We start from the raw sequence: 17680 nt of genomic DNA on the forward strand, positions 1-17680 counted from the left end.
TGCTTGCAGATTGATTCACTTGCTCAATTTTAAATATTACAAATCTATACAGCAGATGACTCCAAGAAAAGTAGTTTTCAGCTTAAGGTTTAATTCCCCTTTTTTTCTTTACTGAATTACTGAATTCTTCATTTATATATGGCATTAAAACTATGTTTTATCCCTGTGCAGCAGAACACATATCCTAAAATTTGTCTGCCAATCTCTTCTTCCTCTTTGAAAATTTCAAGTAGAAGAAGTGAACTTTTAAGTTCTTCAAAGTATTATTTTATTACCTTTCAAAAAAATATTTGTATTGACAAAGTTTTTTTAGCTGCATTCTTATCTCTCTCTCCTATTTCATTTAATATTCTTCAATCTAAACCAAATACAGAAGCCAGTACTTCAGGTGTTCTAGAACACTTGAATATGGAACAAATACAAAAAATTATAAAAATCCACATGTAAATTTATGACTCGGTTCTTCAATGCAGAATTCACAAAATTGACACACAGCGTATGAATAAACTACTTATCATTGTTAACTGCAGTGTTTTAAGAAAGTCCCCTAACATCAAAACCACAGCAACGTTAAGACCCTTAGAAATTCTTTATGTGTTAGACTGAAATTTGGCAGTATTTAAAAAAATCAGAAAAAAACTCTGATTTTTGACACAGTGTCTATTTTTCTCTGTACAGGTTCAAAAATTCTCACTAAGTAGCAAAATCAAGCTGAAAATGCATTTTACAATGCCACAATTTGCAGGGTGAAACATTTACCTTGAGTGTAAGCATAGTCGTCTGATCCAGAACTAGAACTTCTCTGATACTTATGGCTTCCTTTTTCTCCTCCAGATCCTGGGATTACAGAAATAGGCTGAATAGGTTCTGGTGCTGCAGAACGCTCTTCTTGGTCCACTAAATTTAAAAGATTCTCAGTCGGTGCTCGACCTACTGTGATTTTAAAAATGGTTGGGTTTGGCTGAGATACCATTACCCGAGGAGACTGTGTTGGTGCACCTGCAGGTCCAGTTGGTTGAGTGTAGGTAATATATACTGGATTAACACTAAATGGAGGTTTGGGTTGTCCTGACATACCTCTGGATGGAGAGCTTGAAGGAGGAGTAGTGGGCGCATACAGCGGGTGCTGGTTTCGTTGAGATGGTTGATTACTTATTGGTGAAGGGCTTCTGTTCATTGCAGTCCCAGGTCTTTGCGGTGGCTCAACTGTAATTTCTATTTTATTCATGGAACCTTTGGATAAACTAGGTCCAGCAAAAGGAGGAAGGTATGATACAGAGTGACCACCTTGCTTTTGAAAAGTCTGGGATGCTTGCTGATATGGATGGGGTGGGACAGTGGAAGGGCTAGGAGGCATGAAAACATGTGAACTCTGATGACTCAGCTGAGGAGGTTGAACTTGGTGTTGAGGAGAGCCAAAGGGAGAGGGACACTGGGATGCCGGTGGTGATCGAAAAGCCGACTGAGGGATCTGGGGTTGTTTTGGAGAATACTGAGAAGGTTGGTAGTTCTGTTGATGTGGATATACAGGTAGAGGACGAGGAGTATAATGTGGAACTGGGCCCTGTGGCGATGAATGCCACTGCGTATTCTGAGGAGTCTGTCGTCCTGAAGAACTTTGAGATGTTTGTCTAATATAAATAGAGCCAGGAGTCCCATAAAGATTGCTTGGAATCTGTGGAAGAATTTGTAGAGCTCTGGGTACACTCTGTCCAGAGGGGAGGTTTTGTGATACTGTAACAGTAATGGGATTTGTACTGTACCGAGGTATGTGCATATACGTGGGAGGAGGGCCTTGCATAGCAGACGTGTTCATTCCTGGTTGTATGGAAGATGGCTGTGGAGGTGGCTGTGGAGGAGGAGTAGCTGCATTTCTATTCTGGTCATTCATGAAAAATGGATTGTAACTAGGAGAAGCTGCCACAACGGCGGGAGCAGAATGTGGTTCTTGAACTAAGCAAATCAGCTGTTTACCTGCCGTGCGCTGCGGGTCAATGTGTCCATCGCTTGAGCTGTGTACCAGTGTACGACCACCATTAAGTTGAGCTCCATCCCCCGCTTGATAGCTGGTATGAGGATGAATACCCAGATTAATGTGCAAAAGGCTATTTCTATTCATTCTGGTGTCATCAGGGCTGTGGTACTCCATATACAAATACTTGTTGCTCTCCTGCGCAAGGGCTCGACAACAGGCATCAAGGTTGTTGTTGTTCTAGGAGCAAGAACAGGCACCTATTACTGTCACAGAGCACAGGAAAGAGTCACCACTCCATGTTCAGCATTCAGCTGAGGCCACAACCAGGTCCAGCCTGGACACAACTACGGGTAACGTTTCACACACAGGTATTGTGAAATGAAGATATTTGCTACATGGTATGCAAGTAAAACATAGCTCACATGGCATCTGGAAAAATGCTCTGGTAACACTAGTTACACTATGACATATTAAAAAAAAACGAGTCCAGTTTTAGGAAAGCAACAGTTACAACTCTTTGCGGGTTCTTCAAGGAACAGGTCTGTAAAATTAACTACTTCTAGTAACAATACAAATCAAATTAAACTAGATCAAAAATGCAAACTCTGGAAAAGCAAAATAAAAATGCAGATATTATTTTAATGTTTATCTGAGTGTCTACTGTTTTCACTTTCAGTTTACTGTTTATCTGAGTATTTCTTTCACCTGGAAGTTTAAAAACTCAACATTTTAAACCAGCTTTTATTGGTATAGTATTTAATAGTATTAATAGTATTTAATAGTATTAATAATAAATAATAGTATTTAATAGTATTTAATACCTCAACAATGAAGTCAAAGTACTGCTTGAAGAAGTACTGGTGATTCTGCAAAGAACATTACAATTCCAACAAAATTTAAACTGCCTTTAAGAATTTCAAGCTTAAGGCTAAAAAAGGTTTATTCAATACATCAGTGAGAAACCAAATAACCCTTTTAAATGTTTGATTTGTTCTGTGGTGCTAGCAGCTGAAACGATACAGACTTGTTCTGTGGTGCTAGCAGCTGAAACTATACAGACAATAAATTATTAACCAAATGAGAAATATAACAGAGAATTCCTTTTCCCTTCTTGCCCTCTCCACTCATTTTAGCTTAATGTAATCTGTTAAAAGAACAACACAAATGATAGCTTTTCCAAACAAGTAAAATCACTAGAAAGCGTTCCAGATGGTGGACTTCTTTTCTCCCCACTTTATCATGTAACAGCCTGCCTCAGCTGTGGTTCAGATTTTAATTGTAATAGTAGCTAAAGAAAACAAATTTCACTTTAAGTTCAACTAAATCTGGCTCTTAGCACCCTAACTTTGTTACACATGACCCAAGGTACCTTCTGTGACAGAGAGCACCTCCCTCCACAGCAAGTGTGTACGTATTTATATATAAACATACACCCCTGCTTTCCTCAGTGTGCTAAAATTACCATTCTAAGGAATATACATTAATAATGGCTGCACTTCTATTTTAAACACTATCAATATATAAACTTGTATGCATATTAATACACATATTGCCTTGCAATACAATTTTCAACAGCTTATCCACTGGCTGAACAGTCATGTTACGTTTCTTTTCTCATGGACCTAGTCAGTCTTAATACCAGAGTGAAGATGACTTTCCCAGAATTTCATATGATTTCACTATCAGATGAACACACATATTCAGCATCTTATTTGAAGACTTACTACTGAACATGACAGAAGAGTCCAGCACTTAAATAGGAACAGCTCTCACTCTACAGATAACTTCTCCCTGACAACCTCCCTTCATGCTGAGCTCTCCTTCTAGACCTCAATTGTCAGTGGGAATATCCAGACATATCACTAAAAAATTAAGACTAGAATATGTGGAAACCAGACCTTGTAATAACAACCAGCACCACAATGCCGAAACAACAGTCTCAAAAATGTGAACCACTACCATCAGCCACTGGCCATCTAAACAGAATTTCATGAACAGAGCCTTCAGCTTCCTTAGGTCACTTGGTCAGGGTGAAGGTAAAGAGAATGTAGATAGGACAGGCTCCGAGTTGATTTTATCAGGGTATGGAATATATTTGTCATTTCAAAGGACCCGCAATTTTTGACAGGCCTAAAACTCAAAACTAATTTAAATCTAGAGCATTTATTGCAAATGGTTATTGGAAACCAGCTCACACATCTTTAAATATAAAGTGGGTTTGGAAACAAAATCTATACTTAAAAACATAACAAGTATTTGCTGTGCAAAGTTAACTAGCTACCCAGAATGCCATATTATAGACACAGAACACCATATGCTTCTGCAGCATTTGGGGTTCTTTAATTTTATTGGTTTAAAAATGTCTATGACAAACACAGTTCATCAAAAGGATCATGTACTTAACAGTACAGAAGAGAGACTGCCAGGACAAATAAAGCTTTAAACTGAAGGGCTTCCCCTGCTTTACATTTTGTGGAAGCAATTAATTTTTATTTGTATGGTTTAGAAGACAAAATGCAAAAATTACAACCCCTGTTCTAAGTAAACCTACTCATCTACCAGGGACAGGCAGGATGCAAATACAGCTTTCCAACTTCAGCCATGGCCACCAAAGCCAAACCAGATCTTGCATGTTTCTATTCCATTCCTGAATCTTCCCATTACACTGAAGATATTCCCAGATGACCACTACTTATTACATGCGGTAATTTATTATCACTTCCAATTTCTGATTTTAGATGAAGGTGGAAGGATGAAATGGAAAGGAAAAGGAGTGCAGGGAGAAGAACCACCACTTGACCTAAAAAGAGAGAAGTGAAACTAAACCTCTGGAGAGCCATGGGAAAAAGACACCATGAAGAGGGAAAACTATCAGATTCCTAGCTAAGTCCAGCTCCTTATCTTGGAAGGATGAGTGACTGTTTATTAAAACCTCCTCCAGTATATGTATGTTATTTATGTGGCCATCACCAATTAACATCCCATTAGCCACTTTCTTTATTCCCCAAATGCATACAGTCACAGGTCACACAGACAACGAAAAAACATCAATGCAAAAAAACCCCACAAACCTAAGTGAAGAATGACAAAATTTTTACACCTAAAAGACAAGACAGAAATGCAAGTAGTGGAGTCCTCCAACCTTTTAAAATATAACCAGGAGAAAGAAAATAAATGCTCCAAGCATACTACTAAAAAGGATACTCATAGTAAACACACATTTCATACCAAAATAAAATTCACAGACTCTTTACCATACCTGAAGCATGCACTGAGATACCACCCCTTCAGGTATCTCAGGGAAACGCTGCCGGAGATCATGGAGTACCTGCACATCAAGCTGTTGGCTGCCCTGCGCCATGCCAGATGGATGATGTTCCAGATTACCAGAAAACGGAAGTCAACAGACCTTCCAATGATTGTGGTCTTCTGAGGCTTCTGGCATTTTCTGTAAGAAAGAAAACACAATCTTTTAAGCCATCACACCTTTTCATCCTTCCTAAACTGCTTGTGTAGAAAAACTACCATAATGCATTTTAGCATTCAAGATCTAATGCATTTTAGCTATCAAGAGAGACAATAGCTTAAACACAAGGGTGAGAATAATGTCTCAAATAGTGACATTGAAACACTTAACATATCACAGGTATGTCTATATAGCACTAGAATGTGCTAGTTCAGGTCTTTACTCAGTCCCACTGTGCCACCATGTAGGCATAACTTTAATTAGTCTGACCTGAGTAAAATGGAACTGTTATATATTTACTCCCAGTGAAATTCTGAACAGTTTGCAGAAAAGGTTGAAGCTATCACAAAATATAGATGTCTAATTTACAACACACTAGAAATAACAGTCTGGAAAACTAAGTAGCATAATTATCCAAAAATACTCATCTATTAATAGAGCTCAAACTCTTTTGTCTTTACATCACTACAAATCCAAGCAGCCTGAAGCATTTTTTGTGAAACTGAACAAGAATTAAACAGAATTTAAAGAGTCCTTTTCAGGATTAGATAATCACCTACGTAAAATTTTTGTAAAGTAACTATTACATTCATACTAACATGATGAGTGACAAAAACCAAACAAAACCCCCTACACTTTCCATTTCAAAATTCTTGTATCCAACAACAAAAAGATTCTATCTGAACTTCAGTATCCAAGGGCTACTGGAAGGTAAATATAGTCTCAGTCAACAAATGCTTTTTTCGCTTGTGGCTCAAGATCACAGCAGTAACCAAAAGGCAGCTGATGTCTAGGCAAAGATTCACAAAAACTTTGCATGAGGTGGTGCATGACACAGCTCTCCTGTTACACATCTATCACTGCTAAACTTCAAAAGCCTTTCCAACAATACTGCTCAGTGGAATTCTTAACTGCAGAGAATGCACTGCTTTGTTCAAAAAGGAAACGAAAATCAGATACCAGCAGAGCTGGTGTTTAATAATGTATTAGCTACCCAAAGACCCAAGTTTAAATCGTGCTTATCTCAACCTCAGTGCATCTGCAGGTGGCACGTGGCACAGGTGTTCCAGTCAGCCTTTCATTTATTAGCTCAACCTCCAGCGGCAGTCTCCAGCAGCACAACAGACCAGCAAACGCACACATACCTCTAGGCAGTATTCCAACAGTTTCCTACATCTTTCCTCTGAAAGTCTCCTTGTTTTCATAAGCAAGAAAACAGAATATATATCTTCAAAGAAAGGAAAGTGTCAGGTTTAGGGTAAAAAAAAAAAAAAAAAAACTTGGTAAAAGTTTTAGGAGTAAAAAAGCAGGAGACAAGCAAGTCCAGTCCACGATCTGCTGGCTGTGTATGTGGACAGCTCTCAGCTGCCATCAGCATTCACTGAACACCACGTGTCCTCACAGAAAGGGTCCCTCTCTGTCCCATCTCCAGTATCCACTATGACACCTGCCACATCACACAGTTTTTCAAGATAAATGAGACAAGTTTAAAGAACAGTGAAATATGTGAATTATCTCGCTGTGACTTAAGAAGTACCGCAATAAACTTACACTGTATATCACAATTCATTTCTGTCCACTGCAGTAATGCTTTATTCTAAAAGGAAATGGAGCTTCCACCAGCTTCTACCAGAAAATTCCTATCTACACTAACAGTAGGGGATCTTTCATGAAACTTACTTTTTTGTAAATGACAAACAAACATCATACTCTGAAAGGCAGAGCATCACAAGAATACTCAAAGAAAACCTGACAGCAATCAAGCTCTATGTGTTTCTAGACAACTCTCCTTATCCCCAGATGCAAAGGCTGAAATGCAGTAATGAAAGAGTACCCTACCAGAATAAATTGTAGTTAAAACCTCTGTTGAATAACAAATTACAGCATCTGAAACAGAAGTTAATAATGATAAGAATTTCATTTACACGGACAAGAGCCTTTGCATCACTTCTCTCTTCAAATAAAAATTTAAATGTAACACGGGTGACTGTGTAAACGTAACATGTGGACTGAAGATCCATCATCAGTACATTCAGTGTTTTTCTACTACAGTTTTAAAACAACAGAAGTTAATTTTTTTGTTTGTTTTCTAACATTTCCCAAGTATGTGTGGTGAGTAGAGGTATAACACAAAGTAACTGGCAGTTACTGGCCAACTATGAATTTTATCAGACTTCTAAACACAATGGGTAACAAATTTCAGTTTTCGTTTTGAGGAGTTGAAGCTTTCAGCCTTAACAGTTACACAGATAGCCTTAAAAAGTCTATGAGAAACACAAAATAACTGTTGAGAAGCATGAACTAACACACAATCATTCTGAAATCCTTGGATTACATGGCTAAGCTACTGTGGAAATTTGTTGGGTTTTTTCCCCCCCCCAGCCAATACCACAGAATTCACTATTGTCATTATGTACAAGCCCAGCCTTTTGTCCTACCTATTGTCCAGCATTTTGTTCAGCTTATTCTGCTTGACCTGTCTACAACTGCACATTTTCCACTCTAAGCAGGCATGAACTGGCTGGAATACAATACCCACTTCCCATGTTGCTCCCACAGCACACGGCAGGCAGAGAAGCAAGTTATTCAGAGAGCCAAGGGCTTACAGCAAAGGCTACACAGCTAAGATGCTTAGACAAGAACTCCTGCTGAGCCACAACAGGCTAGGAAAGCAATCCTTCAAAGACTTTCTTCCACAGCATTCACAGGCTAAGGGACATACTGAGGTGCATTACATGACTAGCCTTGTAATTTCTGAAAGTTCAGTGCATCAAACACCAACCCAAAGTCAAAATGAAAACAAGAGGCTTCATCTGTAGCTTTCAGAAATGATTTGAGGGTACCCAAACTCTAGATGAAAAGTATCTCATGAAGATGGAATAAATTAACAGTGCTACATACACAGCAGTTCTAATGGCAAAACCACAGCATATTGTCACAGAATTGGTCCCACTGTGTTAACACACAGAGCCAACCTCAGGAGACACTCAGAGAATCTCATGGATTATGCAAACCATGACTCAAGTCCTAAACAAATACAATAATCTGTTTTTTCACACCTTTTACATGCCCAAATGATATGTACGTGAAAACAGTATATTTACATTTAATCTTTTCCTTAAGCCATTTGTGTATATTACAAGTTAAGAAAACAACCAACAGTTCTATCAACCAACGGATGCCTCTTTTCTGAAATAAATAAAAAAGCAGAACTACTATAGTCTTGATCCTCCGCACAGATCTGTTCAAATATGTAGAGAACAAAATCTATTCTACTACTGTCATTTTTGAAGCACTAAATCAATTAAAATGAAGACACCTAAATCATCAGGAATAAGATCCAACTGAAAACTAAATTATGTCAATAAATACTATTGGAAAATGTAAAAATTATGTACTGATGTGCACTTATACAATTACAATGTATGGAACAATTAAGTGATTCCTGAGTGAATTTCCAGAAAACAGGCTACCTGGAAGTCAGTTTCTTAGGCCTTAACAATTTAAAGTTTATTGTTTTTAAAGTTAATTGTTAAGAGTTTATAACAATAATTGGGCATTGAAGGGTAAGAGGAAAAAATCAAGAGGCAGAACACAATAATAAAAAATCAGCTTACATAATCATAAATATACTGGAGTCCACAAGGAATATCAAAGTCCAGCTCCTTGCCCTGCATAGGACAGCCCCAAAAATCACATCATGTGCCTGAGAGCATTGTCCAAACTCTTCTTGAACTCTGTCAGGCTTGGTGCTATGACCACTGTCTTGGGGAGCCTGTTCCAGTGCCCAGCTGTTCTCAGGGTGAAGAACCTTTTTCTAATACCCAACCTAAACCTCCCCTGACACAGCTTCAGGCCATTCCCTTGGGTTCTGTCACTGTCACCACAGAGCAGAGATCAGTGCCTGCCCCTCCTTTTCCCTTCATGAGGAAGTTGTAACTGCAGTGTGGTCTTCCCTCAGTCTCCTCCAGGCTAAGCAAGCCAAGTGCCCTCAGCTGCTCCTCCTCACCCTTCACCACTCTCATGGCCTCCTTGGTAGTTACAACACACATACAACTGAACAACTTTCTCCACCTTTCTTCTCACCTCCAGTCAACTCAACCGTACTAGCTCAACCTGTTAAAACAATTTAAAAACCAAATCAAACACTTCTTACTAGTTTAACAAGCTTTTCCTGCACAATGCATACCCCCTGAACATCACACCGCTGTGTACAGGAAGATGGGAAGATAAAAAGAGGAAAGGGATATAGAACTAAGAACACCACCCCCCTCTTTTCTGCAAACGTCAGTCATCTGATTTATTAAAGCCGTAACAAAAAGACACCTTCACCTGAAGCAGACTTGGAACAAAAGCCAAAGCTGTTCTTGTACAAACAGCACTAAACCAGGATGGGATTTAACCAAGTCCTGTCAATATTGGAGTTAGACAGAGACCATGCTGTAGCACTGCAAGAAAGCTGCCTGTCAGCTGAGCTCCAAAGGTACCACCAGATACCAGGTCAGAACTGAAATTGCACTTCAAACTCCACGTCACTTGCTTACTGTCCATGCAACACTAACACTATCCTCTACCAAAACTCTTCCTGAAAACTATGACAGACCAACTGATTACAGGCAGCAGCTCTTTATCACCGGAATGATTACCCCCCCCTACATCTCTGCTGACGCATTGGTTAAATGTTTCCAAAGGCCAGGATACTGTCCATATACTGCTTGCCAACAGCAACACACGAGAAGACAAGAGACTAATTAGCTCAGCCAACACATTTAGAAAGCACTTTATTAGACTGAGTAGTAGTATCTTTGGGGTTTTAGCTAATACTGTGGTTTTAACAAATAAATATGATTTCAGCCATTACTGCATCATCAATCCCAATTCCACTTCTATATTTCAACACTCAAGTAGATGTTAAGGTGTGTAATTATTGTGGTACTTCCTACAATGACTGCAAACACACAGAAGAAAAGCTGTTGAAGAGCAACACTTTTGTAAATAAGCTTGTATAGAACCATGTCATTTGAAGATAAAAATTCAAACCAAGTTGCTTCACACAAAGGATTAGCTATGAAAAAACATGGTTTTTAACATCCCATCCCACACATACCTATTATTTAATAGGCATCAATTATAGCCTTGTAAACGTGCCCAGCATATGACCTGGCTGCAGATGCAATCATGTAATCCCACCTCTAATCCTTAAGCAGCCTCTAGAACCACTGTTACCTTAAATTCAAAGGTGCCTGCCTGCAGTAGAAAATTACACTGGCTGTAATTGCTTAAAATCATCACAATCTACTAATTCCAATACTAAAAAGAAAGAGAACAGATTTGTACACTAAGTTTACATTTATTTAACCATTCAAACAAAATTAACTCATCCTGCAAAATGCCAGAACACTCATATCCATCCAGCTAAAATCTTGGATTGCTCTTGCAGCAAAGGCAGGCAAATGATTTTATGGTAATGTGACACCTTCATAAAGACTTGCTAGCTGGAAGATCTCAAAATCTCAGAAATATGAGAAACTAAAGTGTTGTCACAGTGCCAAGAGCAATTTTTCTTCACAACCATCTTCAGTCACACACTCACTGTATAAACATGATCTATGACAAAAACCAAGAGTTATTTTTCCCTGCAACAGTCCAGCTAAAATAATTTTTAGGATTCTATATAGCTAAGCACAACTTTCCCACCTCAGAAATCAGAATGCCCATTTGTTAGAGAAGTTTTCTTTATTTACAGGGTGATACATCCCAAAGCTTTGGGACGGTATTGCTTCACATAGTAGGAAAGACACACCAAAACTTAAAGACATTTTGTCAGTTCATACTGAGTTACAAAATTCAACAAAGTAAAATAAAAGCAGTCAACGTTTAAAGCTGAGCTCAGCATTCTGCTGCCACTGCTCTGAACGACTGGCTATGTCAGTAAAACCACAGCTTCATGGTTTGGCAAGCTGTCTTCTGATGAAGAGTCATTCACTTGTGTAAAAGACCAACAGATTCACAATCCCCTAGATGGTAGGAAGGTGATGTGAAGCACAATGAAGAGGTATACAGCAGAATGAAACTAAAAATAAAGCTGACAAGCTATCACTGTTGACCAACCGATCTCTTACGGTAAAGTTATACAAGCTCTCCTGACAATTCCATATCCCTGTCCATTTATCCACACAACAGTTACCCAAGATGTGTCATGTGATGGCCTAGAACAGCTCAGAGTACTGAAATGGAAAGTAAATCATTAAAGTCAGCATGATTAGAATATTATTGTCTCGGATGAAAAAGGAGTGTAGAGCAACAAAAATCATTCCTTCACTTGTTTGGTTTTTTTTCCCAGTAGCTTAAACTTAAGCAGTGATCACTTTTATCCATGTTTGAAACTCTTTCCACAGATTCTATAAATGAGGACTATTGTGATACAGTGTGGTGTGTCTTTACCACAAAAAACCAATATATAACTCCAAGGTAATGGAAACCTGGACAGGGGAAACCCATTTTCAGCAGAACAGTGACACTGCCTAGAAACATGACTCAAGCATAACAAGGTTTCACCTGTAACCTGTGCGCATGTTAATTACACAGGTTGTTACAAAAATTTAGAAATAACCACTATTCCCTCTTAGGCACGTATTTTGTGTGCTTTAGTATTTGCTTTGCTTTCCTCCCTTTAATTACACTGCCATCCTTATGGGCCATCAACATCTAAATGAACTAGTGTTTGGTGTTACTCCTTTACTGTTTTCTCTCTTCCATCTACATCACAAAATCATTAAGGTTGGAAAAGACCTCCAGGATCAAGTCTAACCTCTGACTGAATACCACCCTGCCCACTAAACCATATCACGGAGTGCCATGTCTACTCCTTTTCTGAACACTTCCAGGGATGGTGACTCCACCCTTCCCTGGGCAGCCTGTTCCAATGTTTAACCACTCTTTCAGTGAAGACATTTTTCCTAACATCCAACCTGAACCTCCCCTGAGGTTCATTTCCCTTAGTTCTACCTCTAGTTATCGGGAAGAAGGGACAGATCCCCACATGGCTAGAACCTCCTCTGAGGCAGGTGAAGTGAGCGATAAGGTCACCCCTGAGGCCTCCTTTTTTCCAGGCTAAACCTGGCTCCCACAGCTGCTCCTCAGGAGACTTGTGTTCCCTTCATCACCTCCACTGCCCTTCTCTGGACATGCTCCAGCACCTCAATGTCCTTGGAATGAGGGACCCAAAACTTGTCTTTTCAAATGAAACATTTATATAGAGACATTATTTATTCCATTGCTTTGGAAGCAAAAGGGGTGGAACTCATCTCTACCCCATATACAAGTCAAATCTCCACAAAGAAGAATTTACTCTTATTACCTACATGACACCAGGAAATAGTAAAAACTGAATGATAATGAGAAAACCACTTAACTGGAACAATGATACCCATTTTAGCAAGTAGCTAAGAGGTTCTTGGCCAGTAATTCTTCTACCAAGTAAGTCACAGCATGGTCTGGGTCGGACAGGACCTTCAAAGATCACTCCATTTCCAAAGCCCTGCTGAGGAGGTGCTAGACCAGGTTGCTCAAAGCCCCGTCCAGCCTGACACTGCTAACGATGGGGCATCACTTGTCTGAGCAGACTGTTCCAGTGCCTCCCCACCCACATCATCAGAAATTTCTTCCTTATGTCCAATCTAAAACTACTGTCTTTCAGTTTAAAACCATTGCCCCTCATCCTGTCATGACAGACCCTGGTAAGTCTCCCTTAATCTTTCCTCTAAGTCTCTCATACACTGAGAGGGTAGCAGTAAATACTTCAAAGGAATTGATGGTTCTCTCACTCCAATGAGCACATAGAAGCAGCTCTCACTACAGAGAGAAGTTACAAAAGAGAAAGCTTCCAAGGCAAGGGGATAGTTCAGGAATGATGCTACTATGCCACGAGTACCAGCTTCCAGAAGGGCTCTGCAGAACACCAGGCACAACCAGAAGTTGCAAACGCCAAGTGAGTTTGCACAGCTCACAGATAATCTTGAGGTTACCACAAGTATCACAGTTGTATCCAAAGCTATGAGAACAATGAACTTTCTTAGGACATATGATCTATGATTTCTGACTGAACATTCGTGAAATAAGCCTGTGGCTGGGAAAATTCCTGCAGGGAACAGTATACTGTCAGATTTCCTAATTCATCAACTTCTGTGTTGGCTCTGCTAAGAGCAGTTTTATGATGCAAAAAGATTTTGGTAGTGATATCCTATTTTTGAAATCAAAATGAGCCAGAAAGGGTACCAGAAAATGTGACACTGAGTATATAGTATAAAGCACTGGAGGTCTACTGCAAATTCATGGATCATAAACTTCAGCTTTTTCTTCACCTTTACATACAGTCTGCTATTCATATTTCCAAGTTTAGCAATTACTGAAGCTGAGGTTTATACAAGAGAGAAACTGAGCTAACAAAGTGCAAAAATACTGGACTCTTGTTTCATACACAATCTGTTTGAGAAAGTGAGCTTCCTTGTGAGATTAACACTTCTCAAAGAAGCGGTATCTCCAAACATCACTATGGACAGTGAGTTATCTGCAGGGCACCAGTCTGAATCTTCACCAGCTCAACAGGAATTTAATGCTGTTCCAGCTTGAGATGTTTAATAGCTCCTACAAAAGGTGACTCTCAGCATTCACTCCTACTCCTACATGACAAACTCATTGCTAGGCACTGAATTCACCTGTAAAACATTCGGAACAGGCTTTGTTCCTAAGATATATTTACAACAGGAAAAACACGAGTCTCTCCACAAGACTCTTCTACAAAATGGAACACTGCACATACTTTTGCAGGAGTTCAGATCAGTAAGAATTCACTAAAGCCAGAAGTTTGCAAAAAGACTCAAGACAAAAGTCATAATTTAAAAAAAACCAAACAACCAACCCACCAAATTTGGATTACTCACACTGAACTTGTAAAGTTTCGGCGTTACTTATGCTCATACATCAGCTGTTACACATTCCAATGGCTAATCACAAAATTAGCCTACATGTGTCCCTCACTTTTCTTTACCTTTTCATTTTGGCTTGGGCTTCTTCCTGTTAAAAATGTCTGCTCTAAACAAACTAATTGCTATCAATAAATCTGAAAGAGGCTCCATTTGCAGAGTAAAAGCAACACAATCACGTTAGTTGTCTGAGCCTGCAGATACTTCTATAAAAGGCACACTACTGCACTTCACACATTCAGGGCTACACTATTTGAATTTTTCACCAGTTTTTTACTTGGGTGGCTCAGCAAACAATTTTACAAAAAAAAGCTTGGCCATCCTCTCAGAGTGAGCTGAAGCTGTGCAGTAACTACAAAATTGAAATTCACTTATTTTAGTCAATCATGCAGTAAATCAGCAATAGGATGAGTTATAGTAACATAAAATTTAAAAAATAAAACCCAATTGTTTATGCTACCAAAGAAAATTTCATCTATTTGAATTAAAACTTGACATATTAGAATTAAGCAATTATCAGGGCAGAGAGAAGAGGAAAAAAGTTCTACATCAACTGCTTAAATACCAGGTTTCCTGCTTCTGAAATAGCCGTAAGACTTTTGTGATGGCTTGCCATAGTAGTGTTGCAAACAACAGTTTAAAATAAACAGACTAGTACAGTTTCTCTGATGAGTTTTTCTATGACAAACCTTGAAAATACTCTATATTCAATACACTGAATCAAAGCTTTCTATTTTGTTGGTAACTGCATATATGGAAAAGCTTTACAGGATGCAGACAATTTCTGTAACACACCTTGTCTTAAACATTCACATTTTTCTGCATTATTGAGAAAATGATCACAAAGTGTATTTACACCCATAAAGCAGAAGTATTCCTTTTCCTGCAGAGACAGAAGAGACTGTAATTAGCACTAGTTTCAAGTTAAGTGACCTGTGTAAGTTTATTAGCAGCCCATATAAGTGACAACTCTGCAAAAAGCAACATCAATTGCAGACTGCCCGCACACTTTATTCCCTACATTTCTACACCCAATATGACCAGTTGAGAAAGGAGAAAATTATACTGGGAAGCACAACATTCAACACTCTGGCCTGATGACACCAGCCGCTCCTCACCTTAGGCATCTGAAACTAAAAAGAAAAACCCTAGATTAGAAAGAAGAGGAGTGAGGGGACGACAGAACCATCTTTCAGGATCCCCAGCAAACAAAAATTGATGGAGGATGTGACTCTCCGCACCTGAAACTGAGGAGGGAAGCAGACAAGAACATATAAACAGGAACAAAAAGTAAGACAGAAAAAGGGAGAAAGCTGATAGAGAAAAAAAACAAGGAACAGACAGGAGTCAATACAGAACAACAGTACAGAAAAATACGAACCATACTACAGCAGAAAACATCAACTTCCATTTTCAAAGTTTTGAATTAAGCTTTGGTGGCCTGACTGTAAATTTCTTTGACGTGAACAATTGCTATAATATACAATGAACAAGTTAAGCAGCATGCCTGTCTTTTCTATCATTCCAGAAGAATTTGTTAACATAAGGAAATGTAACACAGACCTTGCTGATTCTGTGGTATCTTCTGACAAGCCTTTGCATGAATACCTGCCTACGGGAGTGTTGCAAGACAGTCACATCAAGAGGTTACATACCACATTATATTAATGTTATTTATTTATGTTTATTCCAATACAACATTGACACATTGAGTTTATCCATGATCACACCTGTACATGTATAGATGCTTGACCATGTCCTACAGTCAAGGAACTGCTGTGCCCAATATCCTTGGACAAAGCAGGAGACACCTTAAAATAAAAAATTATCTGCCAACAACATAAATACATACAGACATGTATGTGTATGTAGCTATATCTATCTATATATATACAGATGTCATATAAGCCCTACATTATTATTTTTACTTTTTTTCTTTGCTTTTGCTTTTGGGGGCAGAGAGGGAAGAAAGCCTTAGAATTAGGTTTTTGTTTCAGCAACACGATTTGTTTTCTTTTAAGACTACAATCATCCTCTATTAATATTATTTTATTACAGCTTAGCCCCAGACTGACTTTCTGGGGAGATGCACCTTAGATACTACACAATGCAGTCATTTTTAAACGTTTTCATTCTACAGTGACTTCAGCATTCTCTATTAAAAAATACTAACAGGATACAAAAAAAAAGGTCTGGTGAAAGGAAAGCTGTGAGTTTCCCTTCTTTCCGTAAGTTACAACTGTTGCAGCAAGAAACACTGGTATGTAAGGTAACATTTAAGGAATCAACATTCAGATAAAGCTGTAGCTGTCCTGTCTATGGAATTGCTTGAACAGCAAATCTCTATAACGAAGTCTTGATATTTCAGCTTCACTTGTTCCATAATCTTGGGACAGAAACAGGATAAGCCAAAAGAGATAATGGAAAAACTAGAATATGAATACAGTTGTTCATCCTAAAATGCACTGATGCATTCCTGCCAAAATTCTTGTACAGCTTCAAAGGCCTTGAGGAATATCCAAAATCTTTACCTGATGAAAGCTTTAGAGTATCCTCTTTAGAGGATAGAGTATCCTACAGAGAGCTCTGGGTTTAACACCTGAGAAACTACAGATAATAGCAGGAAAATTTCAGCCACCTACACAAAACCTTTTCATGAACAGAATTAATTTCTGCTTAGAGTCACAGAATGGGTTGGGTTGGAAGGGATTTTAAAGATTACCTAAATCCAAACCCAATGCCATGGGCAGAGACACCTTTCACTAGATTTATATTTAGTGTGTGTTTGTGTATATGTATATATGTTTGTCAATACATTTTTATTAATTATTTATATTTCTTGTATTTATTGCTTTTCCCAAATTAAAAATCTAACAGCTACTTGGTAAATTCTTCTGTTGCCAACTCAATGTAGTATTCAAAGTTTGTACATTTGAAAAAACAATACTTACAGCTAATGAATATTCTATTCTAATAATGCAGCAGTCTTCATATTGTCAACTTTCATGCTCTTCAGTGCACTCTGGGCTGAGGACACAATTTTAAACTGACTTTTTCTAACATATTTCTAATTTTCTTCTTCTTCTAGGATTAAATTGGAAGGTTAATGAATTATAATCACTCATAGGTCAGCTATAGCTACGTAACAGCACAAACTCCTCGTAAAAACCACACTTTAGCTCTCTCTCCAAGGCTGTAAGTCACGGCTCTGGTAGGTTAATCAAAGCTGTGTTTGCAGTCTGGACACCTGAGTTA

At 38.6% G+C, this 17680-nt stretch overlaps 1 protein-coding gene across 2 annotated transcripts in view; it reads right to left on the minus strand.

The window, feature by feature from the left end:
* The window catches only part of TAB3 (TGF-beta activated kinase 1 (MAP3K7) binding protein 3), a 44604-nt gene that overhangs the window by 13247 nt on the left and 13677 nt on the right, over positions 1–17680 (minus strand). For both annotated transcript variants that reach the window (XR_005601906.1, XM_039551888.1), the window contains exons 2-3: positions 5235–5423; positions 760–2212 (exon numbers count right to left, since the gene is read on the minus strand). Coding sequence is in view for 1 of the 2 variants with exons in the window: in XM_039551888.1 (XP_039407822.1) it covers positions 760–2212; positions 5235–5336 (1555 nt within the window). In the remaining variant the exon portion in view is untranslated. The remainder of the gene's footprint in view (positions 1–759; positions 2213–5234; positions 5424–17680) is intronic.

Source organism: Corvus cornix, chromosome 1 (assembly GCF_000738735.6).
Source record: "Corvus cornix cornix isolate S_Up_H32 chromosome 1, ASM73873v5, whole genome shotgun sequence".
Taxonomy (NCBI): domain Eukaryota; kingdom Metazoa; phylum Chordata; class Aves; order Passeriformes; family Corvidae; genus Corvus; species Corvus cornix.